The sequence below is a fragment of the Acinonyx jubatus genome, chromosome B4, assembly GCF_027475565.1.
Source record: "Acinonyx jubatus isolate Ajub_Pintada_27869175 chromosome B4, VMU_Ajub_asm_v1.0, whole genome shotgun sequence".
Lineage (NCBI taxonomy): Eukaryota > Metazoa > Chordata > Mammalia > Carnivora > Felidae > Acinonyx > Acinonyx jubatus.
In genome coordinates this window covers 75,124,564-75,146,211 of record NC_069387.1, presented here as the reverse complement: position 1 = coordinate 75,146,211, position 21,648 = coordinate 75,124,564, and the positions used below count along the sequence as shown (strand labels likewise).

The window sequence follows — 21,648 nt, the reverse complement described above, 5'->3', positions numbered from 1 at the left end:
CCAGGTGATTAATCGGGCGAGGCTGGGTGAGAGTCAAGGATGCTGAGCTCTCTGTTTGGGCGACTTGGACGTGCATGATGTCCTCTGCAATAGGAGACACGGGAGCAGGGGCAGGGAGGAGGGCAAGTTCACTCCTAACCTGTTGGGTTTGGAGCGTTTCTGAATGGCCATGTCTGCTCAGTAGGCAGTTGCATATTCAGGTCTGGGGTTGAGAAGGAACACGTAGATCAGAAACGAGGGTGTGGGAGCCATGAGCATTTGCCTACTAGAGGGAGTCCCGTGGATGAGCGAGCCCCCAGCGAGAGCCTGAAGGGAGACAGCCTGATGGGACTCTGTGTCAAAGGGACTGGGCAAATTTAGATACTCTGAAGGAGATTGGGAAGGAGTGGCCAAGGAGGTAGGAGGGGACCCGAGAGTGTCATCTTGGAACCGGGGGAATAATGGGAGGGATCCGATGTTGAAAAGTTAGGCAAGACAGGGACTGACAAGTATTGCTTGGACTCAACAAGGCCACGGGGATGTGGCAAAGCCAGCTGTCATTAAGTGGGGCTGGGGCTGAGTTTGTGGGGTTGGGGAGCAATGAGGAGATGAAGAAGGAGACAGTGAGTGAGGACGACTTTTTCAAGCAGCTTGTCTGTGAGGGTGGATAAAGTGGAAGTAGCTGGAACTGGGGAAGACATTGGGTTGAAGATGGAGAGCGGTTAAGGAGGTTCGTGTAGGAGGAGAGGTGCAGGTAAATGCTAAAGGTGATGCTATAGAGATAGACATGGAGGGGGGGTTGAGGGTGTGGGGCCCAGAGTCCAGGCTGGGGCGATTGGCCTGGGATAGAAGGACAGAAGAAAGGGATACTATGTTTGCCAGTGGCAGGCAGGGGGCCAAGGGAGCTCCACGCCATCTCAAATCTTTCTGGAACACACCAGGCCAGACCTTGCAGGAGCGAGGCAGCCCGGGAGGTTTGCAAATGAGGGAGGATGGTTGGAATTGCTGCTCTGGGGGATAGGTGACAAAGTGAGAAGGGAGATGGGCGAGGATGGCAGGTGCCATGTTCAGGGTCCACCGGGGGCTGGAGACCATGCATTGGTGGTGGCATCCATGTAGGTAGGTGTGAGCGTGCCCCTTGGGTCCTCAGCCCTTCATCTTCTACCTCCCAGACTGGCCATCACTTCCCCTGCTCTCTAGAAAATCCTCAATCTTCAATCCCTGTCTCTGGGGTTGTGCCTGAGTTCCCTTCCAGTCTTCCACTGGACATGGCCATCTGATCCCGAAATTCATACCACAGGTACCTCCTGCCTGTGCCAGGCGCTGGCAGGACAGATGAGGGCCCTTCACCTGATTCACTTGCAGCCTAGTAGGGTAGACCACCAATAAAGTAACAAGGTTATTACATGTAATGAGAAAGGTGGGAGGGGACTGAAGGAGGCAGCGTGGGGCAGTGGTGATAAATTAGGACTCTGGAGCAAGAAGGTGTGAGGATTATATTAGTCTTCATAAAGCACCTGGCACTCTGCCTGGCACCTAGAAAACACCGTATACGAGCTTTCTGTATGAAGTATTGGGAGTGTCTGGGAAGGCCACTTTGGATTGGGTGGTCAGCTGTCCGTGACACCCAAGACTCCATGTTTCCAGAAGCAGGCTCACCCAATTCCCATTCCTGGCTTTTGGAATTGTACCACCATCCTGCCCGTTGCCAGGTTCTAGGACGACCAAGGTCTTAAACACCGTTCTCCCGACCCAATCATACTACCTGGTGCCTGTGGACGGCGGAGGGGGGGGGGGGGGTAGAGAGTGGAATGAGCAGGGGACTGGGTGGAGGGGCCTCAGGGGGCACGGGCTGACTGCCCATCTGTTTCTCACAGTGCTGTATTCTTCGCCACCTATCTGACCCTGGCCTGCTGTTCTGGACCTAGGTATGTGATGGCTTGAGGAAAAACTTGTGGGAACATGAAAAGGGTCCGAAGGCCCTGGCCCCAGTCCTGCCTGCTGCCAGTGTGCTGTGAACTTCTGAGGGGGCTCTACCCTCTGGGCTCCATCAAGCCTGCCCCTCCCTCCTTCCCTTGGCGCCTCTCAGGTGGCAACAGGGTGGTGTGGACCGACAGATGGGGGCACCTGGGGGTGTGGCTGAAGGAGGAGGCTCCAAGGAGTGGGGATGGGGTTAGGCAGAGGCCCCCCTCCCAGCTGCAGTGACCCAGCCCGTGGCTGCCGGTACCCCCCAATCTCCTCTGAACTCGGTGGTTTGCCTTACAGGAGGCATTTCCCCTGGAACCTGATTCTCCTGACCATCTTCGTAAGTGACCTGGGGGTGGCTGGGGACAGATGCTGAGTGCACATAGTGGGAGGAGGAAGCGGGGGTTGGGGGGGGGGATGCTTCCAGGGCCAGGAAGTCTGGGCTGCAGATGTCCAATGGGAGGTGACTGGTGGAGGCCGGGGTATTTTCACCCCCCTTCTACAACAAAGACATCCCACCCTCTCTTTCCAAATAGGCTTAGTCTCCCCCACCCTTGACTCCTCCAGCCATTGTCTCTTTTCTTTGTTATGTTGTTTTTAAGAGGTTTGAATGTGGCATCCTAGAGCAATGGATAAAGAAGAGTAGGTCATAGAGAGGAGGGAAGAGCAGGGCTGCAAAAGGAAGAAGGGAACACAGCTAGTGCAGGCCTGTCAGGACGCTCCTCACCAGGCCTGAGTTGTAGAAGTGAATGTGTGGGGGCGAGGCCGATGCAGAGTTGAGGGGTGTGCCCAAGGAGTGGAGGCCCAGACTGGGCCCCCAAAGGCTGGATTCTGGAGCATTCCCTCATCCTGCTTCTCCTTCCAGACCCTGTCCATGGCCTACCTCACTGGGATGCTGTCCAGGTAAAGGGGACAGGTGGAAGGGAATGGGCCACTCTCTGAGGGGAGCTGCCCCTGAACATACCCCTTCAGAGAGCGTTCAGGGAGGGTGGAGGTCCAGGCAGGCAGGAAACACTGGCCTGGAGCCCTCTTCTCGCACACTCCGTTGAACAGTGACGGCAGGACCTGGCCATGTTGGGGGGTGGAGGTGGGGAATGGAGGAGAGCAAGATGACCTCTCTCAAACTGCAGCTTGAGAGACCCCAGCCTGGGTGGTCACACCACTCCCTGTAAGCCTCCCTGGTACCAGCACAAACCCCTCTCCATCCTCTGCAAAGAGGAGTTTGAATCTAAGCATGCTGGGGAGGGCAGAACCCAGGAGAGAGGCTGGGGGCCAGAGGCTGAGGGATCAGGTCCCCGCAGAAGGCGGTGGGCCTGGGAAGGGGGCCGGGGGAAACCAGGACCCCTGCCTGAAGCTGAGCCCCCCGGCCCTGTGTCCCGCAGCTACTACAACACGACATCTGTGCTGCTGTGTCTGGGCATCACGGCTCTCGTCTGCCTCTCAGTCACCGTCTTTAGCTTCCAGACTAAGGTCAGCTCTGGGGCTTATGGGCGGGACAAGGCCTATGGGATGGGGGGCTCCAAGCTTGGGTCCCTAGCTAGGGAGGGGGAAAGGGGTGTGTAGAGTCTGGGAGGCCACTTGAAGGAGGGGAGGAGGGGGTCGCCAGGTTCTAGGTAGGGAGCATAAGACAGCAGCCTGCTGTTTAGGGCTCAGCCTTCTGGCCAGCACACCGCCCAGCAGGGGTCCCCAGGAGTGCCAAGCCACTCTGTGCTGGCCCAATGGCTCACACCTGCCCCATCCCTGCAGTTTGACTTCACCTCCTGCCAGGGTGTGATCTTCGTGCTGCTCATGACTCTTTTCTTCAGTGGACTCATCCTGGCTATCCTCCTGCCCTTCCAATACGTGAGTCCCCGGGTCTCCCAGTGGGGCCCCTGGGGAGGGAGGGAGAGCCCCACCTCTCCCAAGGGTGCCGTTTCCTCCCCACCTTCCAGGGAAGGCCCAGAGCCAAAGGCCCACAGCCTGTCATCCTGTCCAGCCCTCCTGGCACCTGCCCTGAGCTGGTTGGCAGTGTAAGCAAACAAACAAGGAGGCTTTTCTTGGCAGGCGTGGGCATCTGCTCACACCATGAGCCACATCCGGCTTCACCTTTCTCATCCTCCCCTCTAAGGGGAAGGTGAGGCCGAGGGAGAAGCCACAGCACATTTAAACCCTGGGCAGGGACCGGAGCGCAGGAGCTCCATAGCGCCACCAAGCCCAGAAGGGCCCTGAAGAAGGACCTCCTGGGGCCCCTGAGGGATCAGCCAAGTCCAGAGGGCCAGAATCTGGCTGGCCAGGCAGGCAGGAGGTGGGGCAGTGGGGGTCTGAGCATACCCCCACCCCATTACGGTGTCCATGGGGCCAGCCAAATCTCAGCTGTCCAGCCTGCCCTGGGAAATGCAGCTCGGACAGCACAGGGCTCAGGGGTGACTGAGGCAGTCAGGGTGGAGAAGGGGCAGACCGAGGGCATCACAGGAGGGGCTTGAGGTTTAATCCTGGGAACCCAGAGGATGAAGCTATTAGACTCCTGCTAAGGGCTCAGTGCTTGTACCCCCACCCAAGACTCCTCTTAACCACCTCTGGTGCATGGTCCCCCCACTGCCCCTTTTCTGCCAGGCTAGAAGCGGCATTCCCCACTCCCCCTTCCCCCCACCCCATCCTGCCCAGCCCCAGTCCGCAGGGTATTGGCTCCAAGTCCAGGACATCAGGATTGGTTCTGGCATTTCCTTGGCAATTCCCAGGATCCTGTTGACGAAGGGAGGGGCCGGAGCTGGTCTGGGGGCCCTCTGTGTATCTAGGATGGGGGAGAGGCAGTTATAGGAAGTGGCTTCCAAACTTCAAAGAACCGTTTATTGATCCAGGTCAGGCTACTGGGATGCCTTTGTTTCCAAGAATCTTCTGGGGAAGGCCCCGTGGAGGGAGGCATGGCTGAAACCTTCAGGGTTTCCACACCCAGCTGGGTGCCCCTGAGACCTAGGGGTGGCCAAGGTTGGGAAGGGGCGCTGCAAGCAATCGCATCATGAACGGCTGGCAGGGATTCCATAGGATCCCCCCATCCCCCCACCACACACACACAGACCTCTGAGCCCCTTACACCTCCAGGCAAAGCTAGGGAATTCCCCTACAGAGGAACAGACAGACCCCACGCAGGACAGGGATGAGTGTGTCTGCGGGGGAGGTAGCGGCCTGAGGCCAGACTCAGGCAGGGAGGACGGCAGGGGTTCAACAGGTTGAGTCTCCCTCAACCAGCCTGAGTCCAGGGCTGTGTATGGAGGGAACACCAAGTACATGTCAGCTGGGATCCCCTGCCAGTCCCTCCCTGATCACTGTTATCCTGGGGCTCCCCAGACGCACCCTGAGCACACAGAGAATCAAGGACCCCTCTCTGTCCTGGGGCGTCTTCAGGACTGCTGGGGAGGGTTGGGGGTTGCTGTGAGAGAGGGAACCCACCAGGGAGGTCTGTGCTATATCCCCCGGTCTCTGGACTGAGCCCTCCTTTGCCGCCTGTCACCCTATACCCATTTTGTGTCTGCTCCACAGGTGCCCTGGCTCCACGCTGTGTATGCCGCTCTGGGAGCAGGCGTGTTTACGTTGGTGAGTGTGGCTCCCTGGGGGCCCCGCCTTCTCAGCCTCTGATCACCTCCCCAAGCCCCTCCACTACCCCCGTCTTCCTCATGGACCTCCTCCCTGACACCTTGTAAAGCTCCTGTGGGCAGGTCAAGGCTCAGCGCTGCTTTCAGGGAATGCTCTCTGGTTTCTGAGATACACCAGCTTATCTGGGCAGGGGAGGAAGAAGGTGGTAACAGGATTGGAGCGTTAGACAGAGCTGGGAAGAGACACCCCTAGGTCCTGGGGAGGGCCAGTGCTGCTTGCAGGGGTGAGAGAATGAGGGTGCCCTGGCCACGGGGACTAAGCTAGTCATTGCTCTCCTAGGGAAAATCTGGGAAGGCTTCTTGGAGCAAGGGAGATCCCCAGTGGTCGTGGTTGTTGTCACCAAACTGAGAGTGTTGATGGTGATGATGATGACGGTATTTATTGAACACCTCCCCCCACCAACAAGCTCTCCATGTGCATTTAACCCTCACCATGACTCTGTGAAATAGTTTCTGCTGTGATCAGGTTAAGATGAGGAACCCGAAGCTCAGAGCCTAAACGACTTGCCTGAGTTCACACAGCATCCTAGGAAGCAGGGGACCAGAGTGACAACCTGGATGGTCTGGCTGCAGAGCCCCATTCTGGGTATGGGGCTATGTGGGGAGGAGCTCGGGACGGCCCCAGGGAGATGCCCAGGAGACAGGAGGTAGCCAGGGACAGACATCTGCCTGGAAGAGCCCAATACAGGCCCTTTGCTCAGGTGGGCACCTGAATGTGATGGTGCTCCGGGACCCGCCCAGGTGGCAAGCTCATCTCGGTGACCTCTTTTCAGGGGGCACACAAGGTAAACACCAACACCAGCAGGAGGAGTGACCAGACCCTCCTGTCCCTCGTTGGAATGTTTTAGTGCTGAAGGCACTAAAAAGGGATCTAGTGAAACTCCAAGCCCTTCCTCTCATAGATGAGAAAACTGGACCACAAAGAAGTTAAATGGTTTGTCCCGTTTCCTGGCAAGATGATGGCATATCAACTAAGTGTGGCCTTGGTCAAGGCTAGGCTGACCAGTTTCTCCCAGTTTACCCAGAACTTTGCCAGTTTGAGCACTGAAAGTCCCACTGCTTGAGGGAACCCCTACATCTCGGGCAAACCAGAAAGGTCACCATGCAGCACTAACTTCTCTTGGCTCCTGCACCAACACTCTCTTTCCTCCAGGCAGGACCTACTTAAAATAAGTTCCAATGAGGGGCACCTGGGTGGTTCAGTCAGTTGCGCCATGGACTCTTGGTTTTGGTTTAGGCCATGATCTCGCGGTTTGTGGGTTTGAGCCCCGCGTCGGGCTCCATGCTGACAGTGCAGAGTCTGCTTGGTATTCTCTCTCTCTCCCTCTGCCCCTCCCCCTGCTCGCTCTCTCTCTCTCTCTCTCAAAATAAATAAACATTAAAAAGTTCTTTCAATGAAAAGGAAGGGGTGGGGAATAAGACCAAGAGGAAAGAAAAATGCAGGGTCACATGGGGGGAAGTGAACCCGGGAGGCTTCAGAGGACAGTGTTTGCCAGGGACAAATGGAAGAAGAGGGGTCAGTGTGCAGGGCAGAGGGGGAGCACGGTGAGCATCAGTGGAGAGTAGGGGAGTTTACTTGGCTTCCTGTGGATCAGATCACAGCCAGTATGTCAGCTAAACAGGAAGGCTGTACATACAAGGAAGGCTGGATGAATAGTAATCCCTTAAATTTGTTTAATAATCCCTTGTGTTGTTAGAATAGTAAAAATAATCCCAGCCATCTGTTCCACCCTTTACATTTTAGAAAACACTTTCACACCTATTACCTCATTGGATCTCCACCACAACCCAGGGAAGACGGCAGCACTGATGTTGTAAGACCTGCTTTCCCCATCCGAAGCCCTGGGTGTTAAGAGTTGGCAGATGTGGGATAGGACCCAGGTGTCCTGTGCCCAGCCTGGTGCCACTTCCAGCACCCCTGTGGTCCCCCTCAAAGAAGACAACTCCTATTAGCTTGGATTTGGGAAGAGGCTGGAAGTTCTTTCCAGCAAACCCCCTGTTCCACCCCCGCCCCGCCCCCATCAGTATTGGCCTTTCTACTGGACTATTCCCATTAGCATGGAAACAGGCTATAATTTCTTCTAACTGGAAACACACACACACACACACACACACACACACACACACACACCACTCTTGACCCACATCCCTTTGCAGCACCCCCATTTAGAGCAAAAATCCTTATAAGGGAATCTACACTGATGATAAGCTTCCCCCAAAAGTAATGCATTCTTATGAAACCTTTGTAAGCTGAAATGGTATAAGCGAAGAACCAACTAATGTCTATGGAAAAATTTTTCAGTATCCCAGCCCCCCTCCAAAATAACCTCTCTTAGGTTTTTCTGCTACCTTAGGACATATCTTGCTGATATGATGCACAAAATAAATAGAGATAAAACACAGATGCTCACAGACACTGCTCGAAACTGTGGCGGCTTGATGCCCAGATGCTGGGTGTAGTTCCCAGGGAAGGAGCTCGGTGGTGCCACTCGTTGTCTGGGGTGCATGCTGCCTCTATCATTGGGTGTGCCGCCTCTATATATCAGCTCCCTGCAAAGCAAATACTGAATGCTATCCACCCCCCCCCCCGCCATTTTTTTTGTAAAAGTGAAAATCCTCTTTGGATTTCTTTTGGCTAGCGAAATCAGGTACTACAGGTCTTTGGTAAAAATGAAACAATGTAACTCAAACTTTCAGAAAGCAAGGGATACCTGTATTTCCAATTTGTCTCCTCCTTTCTCTCCTCCCAATCCTTCTCGAATTCTCTCAACCCTGTTAATGCTCTCAGCAGGGTCAGCAGTGGTCATTTCTCAGTCCTCATCTTGCCAGACCCTCAGCCTGTTTGATACAGTTGCTCATTCCTCCACCCAGAAGCATCTTCTTCCCTGGGCATCTTGGCCACCAGCTGTCCTGTCTTTCTCCTGTCCCCCTGCTCACACCGAGGGCCATAGGGCCATCAACTCCTCTCTTTCTACGCTCACTCTCTACAGGATCTTTCAAGTCAGGATCCTCTCAAGGCTTTGAATACCATCGTTTATGCTGATGGCCCTACGGTTGATCTCCAGCCCAGAATTCCAGATTCGAATTTCCTATTGTCCACTCAGTATCTGCATTTGGAAACCTAATAGGCACCCCAAACCTAATATGTCTGAAACTGAGCACCTGCTCTCGCTGAACCCCTGCTTCTCCCACAGCCTTTTCTCCATCTCTGTAAATGGCAACTCTGTCCTTCCAGTCATTCAAGTCAAACGCCCTGCTGACATCCTCCACTCCTCCGCTCTCCTCACACCCCACTTCTGGCCCTATAGCAAATTCTATTGGCCCCACCTTCTAGGCAGAATTTGACCACTTGTCTCCACCTTCATGGCTACTCCCTGGTCCCCCTCTTGAATTGCCGCCGTGGCCTCCCACTGGCGTGGCCCCCACAGTGTGTGCTCAGTGCAGCAGCTCGGGTTGATCCTGTTAAGTATGAATGAGGTCACATGGTTCCTCTGCTGGGCCTCCAGGGATGACTTCCTGGGCCTGCAGGTCCTCCCTGACCTCACCTCCTCCCATGCCCCCACCGCCCGCTCTGGTGCAGCCATGTGCACCTCCTTGCTGCCCCTGAGCACGGCAGGCTCACTCCTAGCCCGGGGCCTCTCCACCTGCAGATGCCTCCATCTGTCTTCTCAGATCCACTCACAGCTCCCTGTGTCCCCTCCTTCAAGTGTTCGCTTGATTTACAATCCTGTGTGACTGAGCACACACGCACGCACACACTGCCTACTCCTCCTCCCTGCTTTATTTCTCGCCACAGCACTGTTCATCCTTTTTTTCTGACTTGTTTGTTGATGGTCTCCCTCCAGCAGAATGTAAGTTCCTTGAGGGCAGGGGTTTTTGTCTAGCTTGTTACTTTACTGCATCCCCAGTGCCTGGCACCCCTTTGATGTTTATGGAACGAATAGGTGCCTGAGAGGCGTGTCGAGGGGCCAGGACTGGCCGAGATGCTGGTCAGAGCAGGGAAAGAAAGCCTCAGTTGCTCGGTGAGTCACAGGGGAGGAGGAACCACAGTGCCTAATTAGCTGTTAATGTCTCATTAGGGCTCCTCCTCCAGATTATGTAAACAATGGCCAGGAGTGGTCTGAATCCCCCAGCTCCACCTCCTGACCTTGTTCACCTGGACCAAAGGAGGGAAGACATGCACAGGTTCCCTGGGGCCCCTAGGGTAGGGGAGAGCCGAGGAGGGCCCTGGATTCACTGCCCTCCCTCCTCTGAGTTTTAGGTGGACAGAGGCCATCAGAGGCCCAGCCCCACAAGAACAATCTCCGGGTGTTTCCATGAACCCCAACTCAGAAGGCCATTGACCTCAATCTGACCCTGCTTCCTGCATCAGTTCTGTCCTGTGGAAGCTGTGTGGTCCCCTAGCTCCAACCCATCCCCAGCACCCAGCACGCCTAGTCTCTTCATCTGCCCATCCCGGCATCTCCCACCCTAGCCTGTGGAGAATTCTCAGCACCACGAGGGGCCCTCCCAGCGACGCACTCAGAGCATCCCTGCCCAGCTGCTACAAGGAGGGTGGGTGAGAAAGGGGAGAAGCCTCAGAGGAGACCCCAGACCTCCAGCAAGGACCCACCCAATGCTCCCAGCCTGGGCCTTGGAAGGGCTGTTAGAATTCAAATGGTTTTTCTCTCCTAGATACCTTAGCCCCTCTCTGACAGTCTCTACCATCTGTGAGGGCAGGGCCACTGAGCTGGACTAGGCCGAGATCAGGGGTGGGGAGCCCAGGCTTCTTAGGGCCGAGGTCCAGCCTTGAGGAAGAGGCCCCTCCTAGGCCTCACCCATCCAGCCTTGGTGCATTCTCAAGAGGCTTTGGGTTTTCTGCCTCACCCCTATCTCATACCCCTCACTGGGCACCAGACCCAAATGCCAGTAGAAGTGGGTGAGTCAGCCCGCAGGTACCTCAGGGCTTATCCTCCTGACCCCACTAGTGCCCTCTCCTTCGGTGCTTTTTTTTATAGTGGCTCATGGAAAGTCAGGCGGGGGAGTATGAGGGCTTGGCTGGGTGAGATGATGGGGCAAAGTGGAGGGGCTGGGACAGAGCAGGAGGGTTGGGGCAGGGAGAGAGAGCGGGTTGGGCCAAGGGCTTGGCCAGCAGGTTTCCTGCTGTGGCTGAGCCTCCGTACTTGTGTGGCTCTACCTCAGAGCTAGTCCTTCTTTGGGGAAGCTAGGATCTCCCAGCCACCTAAACCGGGAAGCCAAGCCAGGAGACTTAGGAAAGAAACTAAGCATGGGACTTTGGAAATTAGGCGACAAGCCCAATACGAACAGAACTGTCCCCTGCCTGGCCTGGATGGATTGGAAACCTGAGAAAACATCACAGTCTGTGTGTGTGTGTGTGTGTGTTTTAATGTTTATTTGTTTTTGAGAGACTGAGCATGAGCGGGGGAGGGGCAGAGAGAGAGGGAGACACAGAATCCGAAGCAGGCTGCAGGCTCCGAGCTGTCAGCACAGGGTCCAACGCGGGGCTCGAACTCACGAACTGTGAGATCATGGCCTGAGGCGAAGTCAGACGCTTAACCGACTGAGCCACCCAGGCGCCCCTCACGGTCTCTGTGTTTTAAGGAAGATTAACCAGAAGCTGTGTGGGTAGGCCAGAGCCTGAGAGACCAGTTAAAAGACCACTGCAGGCAGAGCGCCAGAGTTGGGGACAGGGTGGCAGGAAGAACAGGTATGTTGGTCAGTACTGGATGCTTCAGCGCCTGATGGTGTTTGGATGAGTGAAGCTGAGGTAGGAAGATGCTTTGTAGGTGTTGGCCCTGCCCATGGGGAAGATACATACAGCCCTCTGTCCTCAGTCCCTGCAAGAAAGGAGGGTTGAGGTGAGTTCTTAGTGCTGGCAGGGACCTATATGCGCTGAGGCCCTGAGACAGCATGCTCCCCACCCCACACGCACCCTCATAAACCACACACACACACACACACACACACACACACACACACACAGTGTTAGCTGCCAAGCTGGATGAAAGCCCCATTTTCCTGACTCTCAGTCCAGCTATTCTTTCGACTCTATCTCCCTGTCCCATTTCACAGGTGGGAAAATAAAGGCCAGAGAGTTCCTGCTGCTTGACTTCCTGCACAGCAGAAGAACCCAGGGAGGCTTTCTCAACCTTTGAGATCAGGCTTTCAGCAGTTACTTCCATCCAACCCCAGCAGAGAATCTGTGTCCCTGATGTTCCCCTGACTGGCCTAGGCCAGCCCCACAGCATCTGGAGGATTCTGGAAAGAGACTCCTGTTTGCCCCCGCCCCTGCTTTTTTACTCAGGGCTGTGACATATGCCCTACCTTCTTCACAATTAGAGAAACACTTTGAAAAGCAAAAATGGCTACCCAAACCCAAGGCAGGTGTATCATTTTATTTTAGACTTGCCTTTATTTCATTCAGAGCTCAGAGGCTCTTTCGCCTCAGTTTTTTACGTGAGCCTGAAAGATCTAGTGAGAACCTTCTCTGTTCTGCTACCCACCCTCCACCACTAAAACAGCCCTGACACCTCACCTGCGGCCTCATCTGAACCCTCCGAAGTTGAGCGCTCTCCTCTGAGGGCAGCAGCGGGGAGCTTGGATTGACGGGTAATTGCTCCTTCAGGGGGAAAGTGCACTAGGTGTCCCCCTCCCAGGACCCACCTCAGTTTCACTTCCTGAGGCAGTCCTCCTCAGGAACCCATGCCCTGCCCAAACCAAGCCCTTCAAACCAATACCTTGACCTGGAGACAGTGAAAGGAGTCCTCCTCCCAGCTCCACCCCCTCCACCACCAGGGGTGGGGGACTGAGGGAGGGACGGTTCAGAGTCCCTGTAAGGAGCTGGGCAGAGGAGTGTCTAACTGGCATGCTGGGGCAGGGAGGGCAGGAGTCACTGCTCTCAGATGCAGAGCAGAACCAGGAAGAGGTGCTATGAGAAGGGCTAGGGGAGTCCTCCAGGTGGCCACATGCACCCCCACCCAAATGACTTTCAAGATCTAGCTCATCCTCTTACCACTGTGACCTTGGGCAGGTTACTTGACTCCTCTGTGCCTCACCTGCTTCGTCTTTAAAATGGGCCTAATATAGGGGCACCTGGGTGGCGCAGTTGGTTGAGCGTCTGACTTCAGCCAGGTCACGATCTCGCGGTCTGTGAGTTCGAGCCCCGCGTCAGGCTCTGGGCTGATGGCTCAGAGCCTGGAGCCTGTTTCCGATTCTGTGTCTCCCTCTCTCTCTGCCCCTCCCCCGTTCATGCTCTGTCTCTCTCTGTCCCAAAAATAAATAAACGTTGAAAAAAAAATTTTTTTTAAATAAATAAATAAATAAATAAATAAAATGGGCCTAATATGAACTATTCCACAAAGTCGTGGTCGTAATTAAATAAGATAATACCTGAAAGGAAAAAAGAAAACAGCCTGGCACTTGGAACTTGATAGTTTCTCCACTACCATGGTAACTTTTACCCTTATCGTAAATGTTAACCTTGTAACTCAGAGCACCAAATTTTGGAGCAGAGTACTTAGGTTCAAATCCATGCTCTGCCGTATTCTAGCTGTGTGAACTGATAAAATCATATAACCTCCCTGTGCTTCCGTTTCCTTATCTCTAAAATGCAGGTAATGATAGTACCCACCATGTAGGTTGTTGTAACTTGAAAGTGAATTAACATATGCAAAGCACTTAACAAAGTGACTGGTGCATCATTAGTAATCGATGATATTGCCTGTTAGTGGTAGTCAGTTGCAAGATTTGAACCCAGGTCTGTGTGACTATCTATGTTCTTTTTTTTTTAATGTTTATTTATTTTTAAGAGAGAGAGAGGGAGAAGGAGTGGGGGAGGGGCAGAGAAAGAGGGAGACACAGAATCCGACGCAGGCTCCGGGCTCTGAGTTGTCAGAACGGAGCCCGACAAGGGGCTTGAACCCCCAGACTATGAGATCATGACCTGAGCTGAAGTCGGATGCTTAACCAACCAAGCCACCCAGGCATACCTCCCCAGTCCATGTTCTTTTTTTTTGTTTTTAATTTTTTTTAATGTTTCTTTATTTTTGAGACAGAGAGAGACAGAGCGTGAGCAGGGGAGGGGCAGAAAGAGAGGGACACACAGAATCTGAAGCAGGCTCCAGGCTCTGAACTGTCAGCACAGAGCCCGATGCGGGGCTCGAACCCACGAACCATGACCTGAGCTGAAGTTGGATGCTTAACCGACTGAGCCACCCACGTGCCCCTCCCCAGTCCATGTTCTTAAGCACCGTATTACACTCATGCCCTACCTCAGAGGACCACACATGGGCTCTTCCACATACTTCCATACGCTGCTCCCCTTTTATCCTGGGGCAGGCCTTCTGGCGCACACACCTGCCAGACCCTGTTCCTTCAGTGGCTGCCTAGAGGTGCTCCCAAAGATGTAAGCTTCGTGCAGACGTTGTCTGCACCATTTAAACTTTTGACACTCAGGTCAGTGAAGACAAGAGAAATAACTTCTGTTGGTACCAGGCCACAAATGGACCCAGGTCTCCACTCAGTGCCTCTCCTCCGCTCCCCTACTCCCTCACCCTGTCCTGCATCCCAGCCTTTAAAGGCACAGGGCTTGAGGCTGGCAGCCTCTTCCTACAGAATCCTCGAAGCCCAGGCTCACCCTTTAGCCCAGAAAGTGGTGGCAGGGCCAGATGGGCCCAGTGCTCCCTGTAGCCCCCCAGGAAGCCTCAGCTAGCCTTGAGCTCTGTGCTTCTCTTTCCACCTCTTCCAGCCTTCTACACACACACACACACACACACACACACACACACACACCCCGGATCCCAGAGCAATGTCACTGCTGGAAGGAGAACGGGATTTGAGGTCAGAAGATCTGAGCTGTCCTCTTGGCTGTGTGAGGTGGGCAAGTCCCTCACACTCTTTGTGCCCCAGATTCCTCAGAAGGTTCAGCAACTTTTTTGTATGTTACTTTAATCTCTCTTTTAAAAATTTCTTATTAGGGGCGCCTGGGTGGCTCAGTAGTTTGAGCGTCCGACTCCTGATTTCAGCTCAGGTCATGATCCCAGGATTGTGGGATCGAGCCCTGTGTCGGGCTCCCATGCTGAGCAGGGAGCCTGCTTGAAACTCTCTCTCTCCTTCTGCCCCTCTTCTCCTGCTCATGCTTTCTCTTTCCCTAAAAATAGAAAATGAAATAAAAATAAAACTTTTTAATTAAATAAAATATGAAGACATTTGTTCACATATTTCAGTTTTTAAAATCTTACAGTATGTAGATAAAGCAAATGCTATTTGCATGTCCTTCGCTGCCTTGCCCAGTGGTAAGTGCTGCGATCAGTTGTCTCCTTCTGGACCTTTCTACATGCATTTTATAGGTATTTGCTATATAGACTTGTATGACATATAGTTTTGTGAGTTTTTGGGTTGTTGTTATTACAGAAAGGGGATCGTATGAGGCACATTTTTGTGCAGCTTGTTCTTTTCTAATAATAGCGTATATCAGAGATGTTTCTGCCTTGGTGCTGCTGCCCGTAGTTTATTTAACCATTCCCTAGTTGAGAGTTTAGGGTTTCCAGTATTTCACTGTTAGAACCAGCGCTGCTGCAAATGGCCTTGGGCGTGCTGTTTTGCACACTCACGCTGGCATTTCTGTCGGATGGACATGGTCCACGAGCTATTTTTTTTATGCTGACTCAACACATTGTAAGGCCAGCGTTTTGCATCCGGTGCCTGTTTGTTGCTGGCTCTGAGCTGGCCTCTCCATGGCGTGGCTCCCCCAGCCTCACCTCTGGGAGGAGAGGACAAGAGACATAAGCCCAGGTCCTGGACACAGCAGGGTCAGGCCAAGTGTGTGGCCAGGGGGCCCAGCCAACAGGGTGAGCCAGGAAAGTTTGCCTTTGGCTCCTCTGCCCTCTGTGCATGCCCCCTCCCCCGGCAAGCCCACTCTGCCTGCTTCCCTATCAGAGTAGGAGACAGATGGTCACTACCTTGCCCAGCGTCCCAGAGCTAGTGAGGAGCGGAGTTGAGGCTGCAATCCAGGTCAGGCGGACTTCCAAGCCCGTGCTCATAATCACCCCCATCTCTCCACCTTTGAGGGGGTCATGCCTTGATGTCCCCCGGCACGGAAGAAAAATGACCATCAGCAAGCCACTCACTGGCTCTGAGACTCCTTTCCTTGTATGTAAAATAGTGATAGTAATTCCCACCTCCCAGGGCATATTGGGCGACAGAAATGAGATAAAGGATTAGTGTGTGAAAGGGCAACTCAGATGTAAATTAATAGCCTCCTAGTCCCACTCCTGCCTCTTGCCCCTAACCCATGCTCCTCCTCCCACGTGCTCCTCCTCTTGTGTTCAGCTGGCCACCAACTCTAGGAAGTACCTGTGTCCTTTCAGATGTCAGCGGTCAAACCAGCTGAGATCTTAGCTGCCAGATGTTAACTATAACCAAGATATCCACTCCCAACCAAAACGTTAGTTAACGATGCTTACCAACACCCAAGATTATCGGGCTACTTGCCCCTGTAATGAATGCATGCTCATAATGTAATCTCTGATAATTTGCTTTCATTAGACTGTCAATTCTCTGAAGACAAGCTCCTTGGAACATAGTAGGTGCTCAATAAATATTGGTGGGACTAAATGAGCTGACTCGCAGGCATGAGGTTGCAGCGACAGGTGCAATGGTATTGGAATCTGGGGCAGGCTATCCCAGAGAGCACCACATAGATAAGCATCTGTGACTATAGGCCAAGGGCAGGGGCGGAAATCACTTCATTCCTCTTCCTTCCAAGAGCAAAGCCTGCTGGCTGCTGTAGGAGGCCTCCTGGGTGGGTGCTCCTTGGAGGAGCCACCCCCAGACCTGGTTGGGTCCGAGCCTTCTAGGTTGAGAGAGTCAATTTCATTAGCTCACCCAGGGGTGACCAGGCTCTGAGAAATCAACCAAGCAAGCCACTGATTGATAAGCCAGATCAGCAATTTATTAACTTATGCTGGCAGCATGACTGCTAAGCAGCCTGTAGCATTCAAGTCGGTCCCTCTCCTTGCGTGTTCTCTCTTTAGAGGGCAAATTTATGTGAGAATCCGAATCCTATTCAGAAGGAGCCGAGTAGAACGAAGTGACAGGATACGAAAGAACAATAAGCGTTGAGGCCGCATACATCTACTTACCCTCAAAACCATGCCATAGTGTGGTCATTATTACTGTCCCACTTGGTAGAGGAGGACACTGAGGTCAAGTGGGTGATGGTTACTGAGGGGTGGAACCGGCACTCAAACCCGAGCCGTCCGACTCCAGTCCTGCGGTCTCATGCACCGTTCCCTCAACGCTGCTGAGCTCAGGGAGCCTGACGTGCCTGGCACAACCCCCCCTCAGCCCTGGCTGTGGCTCTCCGCGTTCCTTCCGTTAAGGCTGCGTAGCGTCCCCTAGTAACATTTCCGCCTCCTGGATGAGCTGTTGGAGACACCTGGCTCTCAGCAGCAGCATACACGTGTTCTCAAGGGGGCACCCCTCCTTCTCCATGTAACAACTATAAAGCCACATTAATAGCTCATGTCCATTAAGTTCGTACCACGTGTCAGGCACCGTGCCAGCCACTTGGTGTGCATTATCTTATTCTCACGGCCTCAGGAGGCAAGCACACTCATCTCCCTTTAACAGACCCGGGCTCAGGGAGGCTGCCTTGCCCAGGGTCCCAGAGCTAGTGAGGAGCAGAGTTGAGGCTGCAGTCCAGGTCGGGCAGACTTCCAAGGCCGTGCTCATAATCACCCCCCCCCCACCTTTGAGGGGGTCATGCCTTGATGTCCCCCCATGCTGGAGCTGTTCCGTATTAGAGCCTCTGGCCCTTGAGCTCTAGTCCCTTTCTCTCTGTCCCTTTGCCCCACTGCTTCTGCCACACCGAATTCCTCACTTTTCATACCATGGCCCGCGCCTCCCCATGCCTTCTCTGTGTAGCAAACTCCTACTCATCCTTCGAGGCCCAGGCAAAATGTCACTTCTCCTGGGCTACCTTCCTCCTGCTCCAGCAGCCCTAATAATGGAATTTACCAAGGTTTCTTTTTTTTTTAATGTTTATGAATTTAGTTTGAGAGAGAGAGAGTAAGGGGGGGGAGCAGAGAGAGAGAGAGAGAGAGAGCATCTCTGTACTGACAGCACAGAGACGGATGCGGGGCTTGATCCCACAAGCCGTGAGATTATGACCTGTGCTGAAATCAAGAGTCTGACGCTCAACTGACTGAGCCACCCCAGGTGCCCTCTGAGTTTTACTGCAATCATCTGGAAGTGTTCCCCACTAAGCGGTGAGCCCGGAAGGCAGACATGGTGTTGTCTCTGCCAGCAAATCGCTTGCACCAACTCTTGCCCTACACGTATTTATTGCCTAATGAACGTTCCAGAGGACCCAAGGAACACAGGTCTTCCACACACAAGTTACAGAAGAGCCGGGCACAGCCCGGTTAACAAGAATGTGAATGCATTTTAAGAATCCCAATCCCAGGTCGACCAGTGGCTCATAACCTTTGGGTTGCTAGTGGAACTTTTTGGCTTCATTCTCCCAGAAAACCACACCATGCCTGGGAAGTGTCATATGCCATTTCTAGCGGCTGTTCTGCTTCCTATTCTTGGACCCCAGAGAATAGCTAAGTGGGAGGAGTAAGAATCAGTGTCGACAGTAGGAAGGTCTGGTAAGGGGGCAGCAGGGTGGCAGAGAGGAGCTGCCTCTAAGGGAATAACTGTTCCTGGTCCATGAGGCCAAGAAGGTGCCCTGGGGAGAAAGTGTTTCCTGGCAGGAGACACATTAACCCCTGGTGCTGCCCATGAACAGTGGAACAGAATGGCTAAGCGTGGGGGCCCTGGTGCCGGCCTGCTCAGGTTCAAATCCTCGCTTTGCTACTTCCCAGCTGTGTAACCTCAGGCGAGAACTTAATATCTTTGGGCCTCGATTTCCTCTGGGAATAATCCCTACTCAAGGAACGTTATTAGGACTAAGTGGGCTAATTTCTGCAAAACACAGAAGAAGTACCTGTTTTCTCCTCACTGTTACATGAAGCATTCACTCATCTTCTAAGGGCAGGGCTCTGAAGCAATGGTGAGAAGACTAGGCCTCAGCTTGAAGGTCCCCTCCTCCAGGAAGCCTTCCCAAGCTCACTGTCAAACTCACATGGGTCGGGTTCCTCTTTACCGGCCACCCCCCTGTGGCACTTCGCATTTCTCTTTGGTTACACTCATACTAATAACTAGTTCCCCTCCAGACTCTAAGCTCTATGAGGTCGGGGATCTTGTCTGTCTTGTTCTTTACTATTTCCCTGTGCTTGGCACATAGTAGGTGCTTGGGAAACAGGGGTTAATTAGAGATGGAAGGTGTTGGGAAAGTTCCAGATTCGGGCTGTTTCAGGAGGGTCACTGAGTGGCCAAACCGTATATGATGGTAACAAAATCGGAGAGGGCCTGGGTGGGGACACTGGGCCCCCTTGGTCAGTGTCAGAGTGATGGACTTTCTGACTTCTCTCTTTTCCCCCTTCCCTCAGTTCCTGGCATTTGACACCCAGTTGCTGATGGGTAACCGACGCCACTCACTGAGCCCTGAGGAGTATATTTTTGGAGCCCTCAACATTTACCTAGACATCATCTACATCTTCACCTTCTTCCTGCAGCTTTTTGGCACCAACCGGGAATGAGGAGCCCTTCCTTCCTTCCTTCCTTCCTTCCTTCCTTCCTTCCTTCCTTCAAAGAATGTCCCCTTGCTGGTCCTCTGACCCTCCCTGTGCTCCTGCAAGCCCAGATATAAAACTAGCTGCCAGCCCATCCTGTGGCCTCCCCTCAGCCCGACACTCACACCCTCACCCTCTGCAGCTTGTACCCAACCACCAGGGGCCCTGTGGAACTGAGGTCACACCATCCCCTGTGCTGCCCCTTCCCCCAGTTATATCTCCCAAAGTGGACAGTCAAGGCTGGAGGCTCCCCTGGGTTTGAGGACCCACAGAACGAGTGGGAGGAGCCCGACAGGATTCCAGATGTGGGAAAGGGACCCCAGGAAGCCTGACTGAGGCCTGCACCCCACCAGAGTTCCTCCTAAGACTGCCACAGCTGTGTGACCTTGGGGCACACTGTCCTGTGTCCAATCCACTCCTCCCTTCTTTCCTTCCAGATCAGGCACTGACCCTTGTAAGGAAGGGGGTGGGAGGACAGCTGGGCAATGAGGCGAGGCTGCTGTGCAGGGTGGGGGGATGTGGGGGGACCAAATGGTTGTCCCAGACTGCCAGTCCTCTCTGAGCTTTGGGACTAGCAGCTTGTTCTCGGCACTTGAGCCCTGGGGCCAAGGGCAATGGGAGAGGGACAGGATACCAGCGCCATCTGCACTTGCCTTGGTTTAGCTTCCTGGGCCATGATGGAGCACTGTTGGGGCAGGAGGTGGGGACAGGGGGCTCTGCTCCTAAGTGGGGACCTACCTGTCCTGGGGCTGTAAGGGAGGTGGGAGTCGGCAGCCTGCCGAGAGGCGTGGGCTCTGTAGTAGCACCCATTCACCCAGACCTTCATCTCCCTGGGGGTGTTTGAGGTTGGCAGGACTGAGACCCATATTCCCACATCCTCTTCTCTTGATCCCCTGGGCTGCCCCCGACCCCACGCCTGAGGCTGAGTGGAGTGCTTGGGCCCTAGAGGATTGGATGTTCCTGGAGAGGGAGGGTTATTCTAGCTGCTGAACAAGCCCCCGTGGGAGGGAATCCTGCCCTGCCCCACGGCCTTTGTGCCCTTCTTATTTCCTAAACTCTCCCCCATCTGCTGCCAGGCCTCCTGAGGCCTCAGCTGGCAGTGCCCCCATGTCCCTCCCCCTGGCTTCTCCGGCCATTCAGCCCGGAGTCCTAAGCCCCCTCCATTCCTTATCTCCTTATCTCTCCAATCTGGAAGCTGTTCAGCTGATGCTAACAGCCAGGGCCAGTCCCTCCAGCTGGTCCCATGTGATGAAGTCGGGTCTCCTTATCAGCCTCCAGGCGGCTGCGATCTCCGGCAGGGTGTGCGTCAGCCACCCGGCCCCCTGCAGGCCCTGCTGGGGAGGGGACCAGGGGGCCACACCTGGGGGAAGTGTGTAGCCAGCAGCCGACTCTGGGCCAGTGGAAAGTTACTGGGTGGAGTCAGGGAGGCTCAGATACCTGCACCTTCCCTTGGCCTCTCCCTCCAGGGCTCGCCTCTCTCCCCTGTGCTGGGGGCTCTGTTTGCTCTTGGAGGGAGTGACTAGGTATGTTACCTGTCTGTTTTGACTCTTCCCTCTCCGCCCTTCCTGTTGCCAGCTTCCAAAACACACTGCAGAAGCATTTGAAATTTTGTTCCACCTTGGGTATTTGAGGACAGAGGGAACCAAGAACAGATGGTGGTGTTGGATGAGACAAAGGCAACTGGGAGCATGGCTGGGATGCCTACTCTGTGCTGGTCTAAGTCAGTCCGTGAAAACAATCCTATAAAGGGAGTAGCCTGCATATACCGACTGCAGAGGGAAAAGCTGAGGCGATTGCGGGGACTGGTAACGAGTCCAAGGTCATACAGCTGACAGACAAGGTTGGGGCTGGAATGAGACTGGGCAGTCAGGCCCTGACAGCTCTGGAGATTTGTTGGCCTCAGTGCCACCCCTGGCCTCCCCCTCCCCCCACTACCACCACCAAATTTTGTACTTTGTAGTTGCCACCTTCTGGGCACAAGATGGGAAACCGGAATCTGGTTTCTGATTCGCGGCCTCACTGCCGATGGGCTCATGGTATTAAGCTGTGATTAGTTTTGTATCAGCAAGATGGAAGACCATGGCCAGAGAGGTGCCAGAACACTTACTTGCACTGACTTCTTTATGCAGTTGCTACCTTTCTTCACTTCCTCTCCTGAGCTCTGGTCCTAGCTCCAGAGGCGCCACTCCCCCACTCCTTGGCTGCTATTCTCAGCCTGGGCCTTGGTCATGTTTCCCAGAATCCTCCTGTCCAAGTCCTCCTCTTCCTGGGACAGTTTTTGCAGAAATAGGATTGAGAAGCTTAGCCAAGGCTGGGCTCCAAAAGCTTGGGGGAGGAGGTAAGCCCTCAGCAACAAACAACATGACTGGGCAACTTGGCATTCTCAAAGCAGCGTG

The 21,648-nt window shown here is 54.0% G+C and overlaps 2 protein-coding genes across 3 annotated transcripts in view; one reads left to right on the top strand and one right to left on the bottom strand.

Annotated features, from left to right (window-relative positions):
• FAIM2 (Fas apoptotic inhibitory molecule 2) overlaps positions 1-19,249 on the top strand; it is a 30,942-nt gene extending 11,693 nt beyond the window's left edge. For both annotated transcript variants that reach the window (XM_027036088.2, XM_027036089.2), the window contains 7 exons: positions 1,857-1,907; positions 2,245-2,284; positions 2,810-2,847; positions 3,327-3,414; positions 3,691-3,786; positions 5,461-5,514; positions 19,070-19,249. In XM_027036088.2, coding sequence (XP_026891889.1) covers positions 1,857-1,907; positions 2,245-2,284; positions 2,810-2,847; positions 3,327-3,414; positions 3,691-3,786; positions 5,461-5,514; positions 19,070-19,219 — 517 coding nt within the window. In that variant the 3' untranslated portion in view covers positions 19,220-19,249. The remainder of the gene's footprint in view (positions 1-1,856; positions 1,908-2,244; positions 2,285-2,809; positions 2,848-3,326; positions 3,415-3,690; positions 3,787-5,460; positions 5,515-19,069) is intronic.
• The window catches only part of PRPF40B (pre-mRNA processing factor 40 homolog B), a 221,127-nt gene continuing 201,616 nt past the window's right edge, over positions 2,138-21,648 (bottom strand). The window contains exon 26 of the mRNA XM_053226207.1: positions 2,138-2,194. Within this exon, the coding sequence (XP_053082182.1) occupies positions 2,153-2,194 (42 nt within the window). The 3' untranslated portion in view covers positions 2,138-2,152. The remainder of the gene's footprint in view (positions 2,195-21,648) is intronic.